Source organism: Malaya genurostris, chromosome 1 (assembly GCF_030247185.1).
Source record: "Malaya genurostris strain Urasoe2022 chromosome 1, Malgen_1.1, whole genome shotgun sequence".
Classification (NCBI taxonomy): domain Eukaryota; kingdom Metazoa; phylum Arthropoda; class Insecta; order Diptera; family Culicidae; genus Malaya; species Malaya genurostris.
The window spans coordinates 94,823,321-94,835,322 of record NC_080570.1 but is presented as its reverse complement, the minus strand read 5'-3'; the positions used below and the strand labels follow the sequence as shown (position 1 = coordinate 94,835,322).

Genomic DNA, 12,002 nt, shown 5'->3' with positions numbered 1-12,002 from the left:
ATTGTGAATAAATGTTCGTGACAACGGATGAACTTAAAGATATGTTGCTCAACACAGAAAAATTGCGCTTTTTTCATAACACAACAGTTACTACCATAGTAATATGAACTAATTTGATAAATTGCACAATCTGTAGAAAAATACAGGACAGCAACTTAACGTGCTACTTGGGTATGAAGACTCAATAAGAGATGTCTTAAAAATAAACTCCCTGGTTAACGATTTAATGCATAGGGTGCTGGTCTCACAAGCCCGTTGTCGTATGTTCCATCCCGGACTAAGAAGTATTCATAGTGTCATTAAGATAGTAGCACCAACCATGCAATGGTTCTGTACGCTATGAATCGACAGCGAAGTATGTTGAAACAGAAGGTCAAATTCCACAAAAGGAATATAATGCCAAGACTTTGCTCTAATAATTGTCTGATGAGTACCGAAATTTTTTTAGAAACAAATCCTGACTTCAAGAACCATTTGCGTGCGATGAGAACGACTGTTTAACACCGAAATTATAACTAAACTAGCTGTCCCGGAGAACAGAATTTCGTCCCTCCCGAAATCCATATCTGGATTTAAATTATTTCTGGCAATCGTGAATTTAAACCATATTCAGACTGCAGAACTCAGGATCTAAGTTGTCCACATTTCACTCCAAATTTATTGCATTTATTAATTGAACTCAGTACTTTGTTTGAGTTAATCTAATGAAGCGCAAGCACTCTCATTTCTTATCACTCACATTTAACCATAAAAATAGTTGACATAACCGATGGAATTGTCCAAATCATCGAACGGTATGCGGAAAATTTAGGTGAAATGATATTTTTGTTTTCTGCTATATGTCGAATTTATTCTACATTTTCCTAAAATATGTATATCCAATACCGTTGTTTTGAGGTCAATCACTTTCGCTGTGGACAAAAAGTAGTAAAACTTTTGAAACCTTATTCGTCGAAATAACGTTTTCTAGGTTGGTATGACTGTCAGTCTATTCAACGTGAGTTTCTATTACATAATAGTTACGTGATCATTAGGGTTTTGCCTTTTACACACCTTAGTGATGTTGTCTCTAATGTCGTTTTCGTTTGATGCCAAACCTAACCCAGTTTCCACTCTAACTGCTGTCAAACCGTTTGTTTGAAGCCAGTTTCGAACCTAGTTTCAACGTTGTTGAACTGAAAATCGAGTCAGTTTCGAATCTAGTTTTTATATCAGGTTTGCTCAAACCCTCGTCGATAAGTGCAAAATCAAAACAGTTTCGTGAAAAGTGTTTGTTTGATGAAACTACCCAGGGTCATTTTTAGTTTTCTCAAGCGAAAACGACATAAATGATATTTCAACGTATTTCGGCAGTGAAAATCACATCGCATGCATCAAGTCTAGAAGTTAGAGATTCTGTTTCCAGTTTTTAGAAATCTTAAATTATTGAAGAATCACATTACTATCTTTTTAGGATAGGTAGGAAGCATTGAATAACTCGCTATCCTTCAAACAATCATTGAAGATGCATTTTCCATATTATTTATATGCTATATTATAGGGAAAGTCGAGACTGATAACATAAAAAAGAATTCTGTAAATCCATGCAACCATTCTTGATTGATGATCGTACATACATTTTGCAACTTTGTTTCATTTTTTTGATTTTTTTGTGTCCACTAACAATTTGCTCTTGTATGTGAAATCCAAAACCATTTTTCAGTAGTTCAGGAGTTCCTGAGGTAATCCAGAACCAATGATTCAAGTATTTATATAGAGTAGATGCCCTGTGCACTATGAATTGGCACCGAAGTCGGTTGATTTCTTAGCTTTCTGTTCGAATTAATGTCGAACACTTCTGTACCTCTCTGTTGTATTATTCCGGACACACTTGGAACTACACGCAAAAAAATCCCTGTTGTTTAAATCAATAAAACGATTAGTTAGCCATCAAATAAAAAAATAGTATTTTAAATCTGAAATATCGCAGATTCAAATGTTTATTCCAAATTAGTTTCAAAAAAACATTGGTTGAATCAAACCAGAATTGTTGTTGTCACTACAAAAAAAATCTTTTTTTCTGCGTGTAGATCTTATGCAGTAATAATCTAGAACAACTTTCAGAAAGTTGACTACCTATACTCCGTTCCCGTCATGATCGGTATCAACTGACTATCGCTGTCCCACAATATGCTACCAAACACAAATTTTATTTAACCGAAAAAGTTGTGTTTGGTAGCATATTGTGAGACAGCGATAGTTTGTCGTTTCGGATTGAACTTTTCTACAGGATAAAGTGATCAATGAAAATATGATTAATTATGTTTTTATTGAATTTGATGAAGTATACAATTTTTGACATATCAATGCGCTTAACATCTAGTGCAAACACTAAATCACTTGATAAATCAATGGAGCGCTCAAAATGCTTCATTTTACACCAAAATTTTTCCCTTACATTGCAATCACGTACCTGTGTGATTCATCAGCAAATATACAAGTATATAATCAGTAAAGCAAAGTTACAATTAGCTGTATCAACTGAGATAATATATTTTCACTTACGTGTGGAGTTATCTATGTGGCGTTAGTTTCCAGGCTGATATAAGAAAAACATGCATCAACTAGCTTATCAGTGTGGGAAAGCAACAAATGTGTCTTCGGCATTTGTTTCTCAGTTATTTTTAACTAAATCGTACATGGAGAAAAATGGATTATAACTCAGCAATTTATATTGCTATCTAAAATATATATATCTCACATTATCTGTCGAATCAACAATGTTACAGTTGATATAAAAACCACTTTGGTTTTCGGAAAAAGAGGGGCGTAGAAGTCAACCTCAACGCTGATGTTTTGTTTATTAACGATTTTAAAAACTGATTCCAAAGGCTATCCGTCTTAAACATTTTCATCGATTTTCTATATTTATAAGATGTGCATTTCTACTAGAAAACTTATTCTATTTTATTTTGTGAGCAAAGACATACCTCCTGTATTTGGAAATCAAAACCTCTATTTTATTTTACATTCTTTAAAGTTCTATATGGGCTTGATCCACTATTCACTATTCATACAATTGACGTCCTCATCCATTGCACAGTGGTTCAAAAGTGCAATTTCACGCTCTCAATTGATAACTCATAGGATCGTGGTTTTTGAGGTACAGTATCTTCAGCAAAGTTGCTCAGAATGATAGACGCCATCTTTTGGTAAATTTTATTTATGTGATCAATCCCTCTAAAAGTGAGATAAAAATTTTATTTTAGCTCAGGGCCAACATAGGGGCTAAGTTACTTCGACAAAGTTGTGCAGAATGTTATTTCAAACAAGTTTGCTGGAGGTACTATTCCCGTAACTTGAGTGTATTTTATGGTATAATGTATTTTCTGAAAAGGGTGTCCAGAAAACAGTTTTTGTAAGAAAACATATATATTTTCAATTTAAATGTGTTTTTCATGTTATACAAAGTTTTTCATCTTTAAAAATTACAAAACTTTCTCAAACATACTGTGCTATCATTTCAGTTTAATGAAATAGAGCAGGTTTTCATGTTTTTTTTAAATAAAATTCTAACTTGTCTATTATCAAAAGGCGCAGGAAGGTGCAGATGAGACTACTTACATATTAAACTACTTCAAAAGAGCTTTCATACCGTGGTTGAGTTACTCATCTGCGGTCGTAATACACTCCGTTTACCTTCGCTATGGCTACTCCCTACGCTTGCGTTTTCATCACCTCTTGCACTGGGTATCGACCAGTCGTCAAGATCGCCACAGTCTTGGATTCGTCCGACACCCAGTTCCCGTTATCTACCGGTGTGTGATAGAGATCCGAGAGAATCGCGACATCAATGCCCCATTCCGCCACTGACTGGTACAGCAATTGCTGGCCAGCTGCACAGTGATTTAGATTCAGCTGTACTACTTGCATGTTGTTTACTCCCTCCACTTGTTGGACAAGTAGGTTCGCCCATGACTTGTTGGACAAGTAGGTCCGCCCTCTTCTTGCTCGCGCATAGCATGCAACGTGGTGTTCTTTCACATGCATAAGCCTTGTGCCCCTCGCCGCCGCAACGCTTGCAGAGGTTGCTTCGGTCTAAGCCTTTGCAGTCCCACGACTTGTGTCCAGGTTCGAAACACCTGAAGCACATGTCAACCGCCGGCGATTTGTAAGCGGTCAATGGGCATACCGACCATCCGACCTTTAGCCTGCCCACTTTGAGGACCTTGTTAGCATCCGTGGCCGATAGCTTGAATGTAGCTATCTGGGTGCCCTGTGGTCCTTTCCTCATACGAATGGATTCCCGTGAGACATTCACACCTCCTTGCTCCTTGATGGACATGGCCAGTTCTTCTGCGGTGGCGATTTCATCCAACCGTTTGCAGTGGAGTGCAACCTCGCTACGCAGGGCTCTAACTTCGGCCGTGTCGCCCAAGACTTGTTGGGCCAACGCAACAAGCTCCGCCCACCTGTGCTCCCCTTTTTAGCTCGAGCAGCATCTCTCCCGTTTTCGTGCGACGGATGCTGCGAACCTCTTTGCCAAGCTCGGCTAGCTTTGCCTCACTCCGCATGGCCTTGAGCACATCAGCATACTTTTCTTTGTCGGCCAACAAAGCCGCGCCTTTGTCCCTAGTCCTCCTCCCGGGAATGGGCCCAGCATCTTTTGAGACCCTTTTCTTCTTGGCGATCTTCACCCATGGATTCTCACCGGGTTCGCTTACATGGCTCGGATCCGGGGGTCGAGTGTCGAGGTTTGGGTTGAGCCCCTCGTCACGTTTCTTCGCCCCATCATTTCCGCCATAGTCTTTGCTCCTTTTGGCCTTGGGAGTCAGGCGTTTACTTCCTGGAGAATCCCTGGCGCGTTTCCGGCGCTGTTCATTCCGCTCAAACGTGAGCCAGAGCGCATAGTCGACCGTCTCCTGTTTTTTATCGGTATCGAAGGTGAAGGGTTCTGTTTGAAAACACTTCTCCGACTTTCCGCCACCCTCTAACCGCATCTCGTCGAGTTGTTCTATGACCGCTGTGTGTGTATGTGTGTGTGTATGTGCGTATGTGTGTATGTAACGTTTTTTTGCACTAACTTTCCTCGGAGATGGCTGAACCGATTTTCACAAACTTAGATTCAAATGAAAGGTCTTGTGGTCCCATACAAAATTCCTGAATGTTATTTGGATCCGACTTTCGATTCCGGAATTATGGGGTAAAATGTGCAAAAATTGTGAAAATAAGTGCACCAGCTTTTCTCAGAGATGGCTTAACCGATTTTCACAAACTTAGATTCAAATGGAAGGTCTTGAGGTCCCATAAAAAATTCCTGAATATTATTTGGATCCGACTTCCGGTTCGGGAGTTATGGAGTAAAATGTGCAAAAAAATGTGTTCTAACTTTTCTCATAGATGGCGCGACCGATTTTCACAAACTTAGGTTCAAATAAAAGGCCCTGTGGTCCCATACGTAATTCCTGAATTTCATGCGGATCCGACTTTCGGATCCGGAAATATAGGGTAAAGGGGTTTAAAATTGTATACCATCACTGAAAATGGGGAAAAACCTTAAAAAAAATCTAAATCGACCTCAAATCTTTTCCAATTGATAGTTTTCATCAGTAGACGGTCAAACAAACCGATTTCGGTTATTCTTTTAAGAATCGAAGAAAATTATTTTGAAGAATACCACAGTATTATAAATGATAGTATAATTGATATGAGAAAGGCATCATTACACCACTAGGTGGATTAAAGGTTTTTTTAGTTTTTCTTTGACCTATTCTGTCTAGTACCGACCTATTTGGTCTAGTACTATCATTTTGAAGATTTAATGAGTTTCGATAAACGTAAAAACGATTGTTTTGATTTTGATTTCATTTGACCAATTTCTCAACACATTTCACCTTCGGTTCATTAGTGCCTAAAGCAATCCAAATTGAACTGCCATCTCCGCCTAGCAAGTCAATTTCAAATGTTAGAAATGACTTACTATACTTTTACAATAGATTATGCGTTTCATGCATTATGATGATGGGCAGGCAAATGTGATCTCAACCCCCCTATTGAACCCAGCTAATTATCGATAAATTCAGTTATATCACGGATTACGTTTTCATAAATTGTGTCATACGTGGAATTTCGCTGCTAGTAAAATTCATAAACCAGGGTGGCAAGTGACCGGGAAAATCGGGAAAACCGGGAAAAAGTCGGGAATTTGGTTTCACCGGGAAAAAGTCGGGAATTTAAGTGCAAATCCGGGAAAAAATTTACTAGCCCTGATCTCAGTAACGATTTTTCAGCATCATGATTCGTCTGATACAACAAATGAAAAGTTGGAGACAATACTCAATTTAATATTTGAACGAGAAGCTCAGTACAAGTTTTAAAACATCTTATTGCCCCACACAGGTTGAATTGTGTACAATCCAATCAAAATGGGGCAAACACCCCATGTTTCATTCAACGGTTTTTGTAAGGGTTTGACAGAAATTTTAAATCAACAAGAGCTTTCATAGTTGTCATCAATAACAGCACAATGAATGCTCAAATGAAAGCAAAGATAATTTGGATGCTTCTGCTGCATTTCTATTAAATTTCAGAATAAGTATGCATAATGGTAAAAGTAACATCAGGTAACATGTTTAATAATTTTTAAAGAATTCTTAGGAGCATTCATGTTTTTGAGTGTCAGCCAATGATTCTCCTAATTTCATCAAAATTTGTCTCAGTCTCAAAGCTCTCACCTTATCCGCCGATTTCAAGGAATGTTTAATTTTCTTCTTTGACAGCTGAAATTGGCTTTTCAGAGTTTGTTAGAACCTTAGAATGGTTTGAAGATGGTTTGATTTGTTCAGTGAATCTATGTTTTTTTAAGGTTATCAGCATATTGATGTCGACGAAGAAGCAGTCGAAGATTGTCGATGATAGGAGAATCAAATTTAGATCATCTCAGTCACTAGAGGCATAGATTGTTGTTGTTTTTCCAAAGTGACAAGCGTACATTTTAAGAATTCTAGAAAGATTTTGTTCTGTCTCGCCAAAAGCCAATATTATTTTCGAAGAGACATACAAAGTTTCAGAAAAACGAGAGGACGGTTCAATAGAACTAATTCTTTCGGTACAACTATTAAGTTTTCAACGGTTCTTTGAAATGAACGGTTTTGCGCATCTCTAGAATACACTCCTAATTTGAATAAGTTTTATTAAGGACTGATTTTCCAGATAGCCTTATAAAGACTGATTGAGTGGTAGTCTGGCATAAGCTTGAATAACTCGAAAAATATTTTTTTTAATGTTAATTATAAGACTTTAAATTTAATTTTCCGTTTTTAGGCTTTAAAATGCCTGATGATATTTCTGGAAACCTTAAAAAACACCACCAATAACCGATATGACGTGTCAAATATGACGCTCAATTTATGTGCATCTGATAAGATGTAAAATCACAATATTTTTTCGAACTGTGTATATTTAAGCTCTAATCCTTCGTAATATACAAGACTGATCGCTTTCATAACCGTTGACCAGATATGTTTCTTATTTTAATCCTATTGTTACATCGATGTTACTGGCGAAGTAACATACAAAATAGAGATGGAATACATTGAGTAGGTTGGTACTGTCACTTCAGAAGATGAACGTTTGAACAAACTGTGGATGAGATTTTTAAACGTAGTTCCAAGAAGGTACCCGCCAAATACTTCATTTCTCAACTCTCGGTTTTTTTTGGACATGGGATTTCTATGAAAAGCTTAAATGAGACAAATATTTTAAAACTAAGCTATTTGTGCCTGTTCTAAAAACCGGGAAATTTTTATCTCGCGCACCGGGAAAACCGGGAAAAAACCGGGAAATTGAAATCGCTAATTAACTTGCCACCCTGATAAACGCAATATCAATCGGTATGATTCAAAAATAATTATCGTTTATCGCATAAATGAATGTTTTCGTTTAATTTAATAGAAATATATGTTTTTACGGTGTAAACTAATTAATTAACATAGCTAATGAGATTCATATAAATTTCCAGGGCACTTTCCGGCTGGCATGTGAACATGTGCTTAAGTCACTTAAAAAAGGACGTGAAACATTGCTGACACTTTTGGAAGCCTTTGTGTACGACCCTCTGGTGGACTGGGCAGTCAGTGAGGATGTTGGTGCTGCAGGATTCGCCGTATCAACGTACGGAAATCGAGAAGGGTTCCATAATGATCTTCATCACGCGAAGAAGCAACTGGAGCGTGAGGTCAACCGGGACACGTTGGCAATACGATTCTCGGAGGTCAAGTCAGAATGGAGTCATAATCGTGATGATATCTATCAGCAACTTTTACTGATGCAGACATTTTTACTTGAACTTCAGACAAGTCGCCAGGAATTGAGTGTAGCTGAAGGACAGCGTGATTCATTATCTCGACAAATCCAAGTGATCCGAGAAGCGGAATCATTAGATTCGGCCATCGCAAGCCATCCGTTGAACACTCTTTCGCAGCGGTATAGTGTGTATAAAAAAATCATTGATGAACATGAGTCCGTAAGAAGCATCCTAATGAGTAAAGTTTCCGAAAGTGAAAAGCAAATTGAAGATTATATGAGCTTCTGGAAGGATTACGAATCCGGCAAACTGCAAGAATATATGCAGGGAGTTGAAGTCCACGTGGAAGACTGTTCTGACTCTGAGTTTGATCAAGTATGTGAATTTTTAGAAAGCTCAAATCTTCATGACATTTATGTGAATTCTAATGCATGTCGACACGAATTAAACGATTACACTTTTCGGTCAGCATTACTAGTTAAGCACGCGTTGGAAACGCTGAGTCATTATGGTACGATAGTAAGCTATTATCCCAGTGATTGCATACAAGATCATTGGAATTTCAGATATTCCGTTTTGTATAGGAAATTGATGGATGAAAACTCCCAACAATCGTGTCTGGAGGTAAGCAATTGTTTTGTGTATATTTATTCTATGGATACAAACTATTCTTCAACATTTTAAGGTAACTCGTCTTCATCAGCAATACAAAACGAGAAATAGAAAAATATCATCTAGCCAGCAAATTCTATCGTTCTCATATCAACTCTCAAACCTGATATCTGATAATACATTCAGACTAGCGGAATTGGTCACTTATCACACGCAAGAAACAATCGAAAGTAATGTTCCAATAGATCAACTGTATGAAGCTAGTTTAGCGACCTTGAATGCAATCGCATTCGGAGATACCAATGCACGTCAAACCTTGACATGTGCCGCTCTCAAACTATGCTTAGATTTGAGCCAAAATTATCTGCTGTTAGAACAAACAGCTTCAACAGCAGGAGATGCATTGGTTGATTTGCAACTCAACGATAGCTGGTTTTTAACAGAACTGTACATAACATCAGCACAATTGAAAACGCTCTGTGATGTTTTTTTCCCAATGGATTCGTCATTGGCCCTTGATGATAACTTTTCCGTTGGTTCAAGCTGCCTTTCCATTTGTGTCAGCATGTACGAATATTTAAACAGTATGAATGAATGCATCACGCAAAGCCTGTTGACTGAAACTATGAAAGGCATAATATCAGAAAACCCTAGCGTCATCGAAATGATATCTGCTGTTTCAAATCTTCAAACTGATTTATATTCTCTGCCTCAGTTACTGGAGAATTTGAACATACATCTACAGTGCGTAGCAATGAACATACCATCCACACAAAATATTGCTCTGGACGCAGTACAAGATTTGAAACGAAAAGTAACGAAATTAGGTGAAAGGTACCTGAAGGAGAATCATACCGAGGGAGCGAAATTGTATTTCAAGTTGCATTCGCTGTTTGACGAGCTTTTACTGAAACAAAACGACTTATTAGTTATAGTGTATGACGGTGTATTAAAACTTTATGAGAGTGACCTTTTCGATCAGATCAAGGATTCAAAAGATTTGGCTGTAAGTAGTTTATAATGTAGTCTTATATATATATAAATAATTGTTTTTTTTTTTGGATTCCTCCTATAGGCACTGATTTTCAACAAATCCACAAATGATGTACTGGAAGCAATTTTTGTTGTGAAGCGTGTGCAAGCAATCATTCACTTCTTTACCTCTTGCCTACAGATGGCGTGCTCTTTCAAAGGCTCGAACCATGCAGCATCATTCAATGATTCCTCATTGGTCAGACCCATTCGGAAATTTATATCAGATTTCGTCTGTCAATCAATGCTAGGTATAGGCTCAACGGCAATGGGAATGATGATTTATGGCATCAGTCAGAGTTTATATCCCCGTAGTGAGGACGATGTTTGCATACTTCAACAAATTGCCTGTAAAGATCGGTTGTCTTTGAATGAACTATGCAATATAAGCATAGAGCAAACAATCAATAAAGCCAATATAAGTGAGCTAGAATTCAACCAGGTGAATAGTACTTGTTTGCATTTGAGCTTCACTTGGAGAAAGATGATGAGAATAAAATTACTTTCTGAACGAATTGTAGCTGAACAAATTTCTTTGAGTAGACTTCAAGCAATGTTCGTAGCCCATAGTTGGCTACATGAGATATCAGCGATTGGTTGTACAACGAACGTTTCACAGAATGATTTGACTCCTTATGCGAACCGATCCACGATCACTATGCAGTTGCAAAGTTTTGTTGAAAAACTTAGAACTACTAAACTGAAGATGCAGAAACTTCGCGACGAAATTCTTAGCAACACAAACGCCATTCTGCATCGATTGAAGTGGGCAGTCGGAGCTAATCCTGATTTAGGTTATTTATTTAGTTCTTTTGAGCAATCATCATTACAAAAACGAGACTATTTGGACGAGCGGATGTTGTATTTAGACATAGCCCTGAAGCACTGCTGCTCGGTTCTGGGTCATGAAATCGTTTATGCTCAACCCGATCTGGAACAAGATAAAGCATTTGTTGAGTTGGTTGAGCGTTTCAAAAAAGTATGCGTCAAACTACATTCATGCTCGACCATGGTTAATAAAACAGAAATTGCTTTGGTTGAATTACTTGATCCGGAAGGACAAATAGATCACATTTGGTTGAGCAATGTAAAGGCTTTGATTGACGATATGATTGGCCAAATACAGAGCAAAATTGCCCGCATGGAAAAAGAAGTTCAAAACGCGCAAGAAAATTTACACATGAGCGCTCACAAACTGCGATTGTTAGTCAGTGCACATCATCTGCTTGCTTCGGACATTAGAAACCTGTTGAAAATTAAGTTAAAGATGCAGTCGTCTCCGGTATTGCGAGAGTATCTGCAAAAATACAAAGCTTTCTTGGACACAATTTCTGAGCTTCATTCAAATGTTTTGAGTAAAGATTTCACTAACAAACTAGTGCAACATGCCGTTGATCTGGTGCAGAGTACGTTACCGAGCGTTCACAAGATTTTCGATCAGTTATTCGCTTTCGAACAGGATATTGATACGGAAGATGGTGGAAGCATAATGACTGATCATGAAGGCGGGGATAAACTAAGTGTAGAAATGATCGATTCACCAGTTAAGAAATATTCCAACTACAAGCGAATGGATAAAGGTAATTCATGTTTTATTTCTCGTGTTTTTCGGGGTAACGACCAATAGGCCACTTGTAAAAAACCACGTTGAAGAAGAATTTCGAAGCATTCAATACACGCTACAAGTTATCCATAACATCAAATGAAACAAAAAAGGTTTGTCTGTCGTCTGTATTAGTCATTGCTCAGGAGCAAATCCTTTATAGAGTGGATGACGACAGGTGGCTTATTGACCGTGATATAGATGATCATGTTAAATTATTTCTGTAAAATTATGTAAAATATGAGGCACATTCGGAAAGTTAGGACCCTTGAGTCATGAAAAAATCTTGAAATAGGTTTGAATAGCACATTCAGTTTCCTTAATATCTACTTCCCTTTTGAACCCTGCAAGTTGAACCAATTGGAGCCTACCATTCTGCTCTTCGTCACTAAAATTTATTCATATGATTTTGAAAGCACGTCACTAGTCTTTCCTTCACTTATTTTAGTAAATCCATGACCTAGGCATAAC

At 37.7% G+C, this 12,002-nt stretch overlaps 1 protein-coding gene across 1 annotated transcript in view; it reads left to right on the top strand.

Annotated features, from left to right (window-relative positions):
* The window catches only part of LOC131425122 (serine/threonine-protein kinase Smg1), a 54,371-nt gene that overhangs the window by 40,503 nt on the left and 1,866 nt on the right, over positions 1-12,002 (top strand). The window contains exons 7-9 of the mRNA XM_058586729.1: positions 8,000-8,908; positions 8,970-9,902; positions 9,972-11,508. Of these exons, the coding sequence (XP_058442712.1) occupies positions 8,000-8,908; positions 8,970-9,902; positions 9,972-11,508 (3,379 nt within the window). The remainder of the gene's footprint in view (positions 1-7,999; positions 8,909-8,969; positions 9,903-9,971; positions 11,509-12,002) is intronic.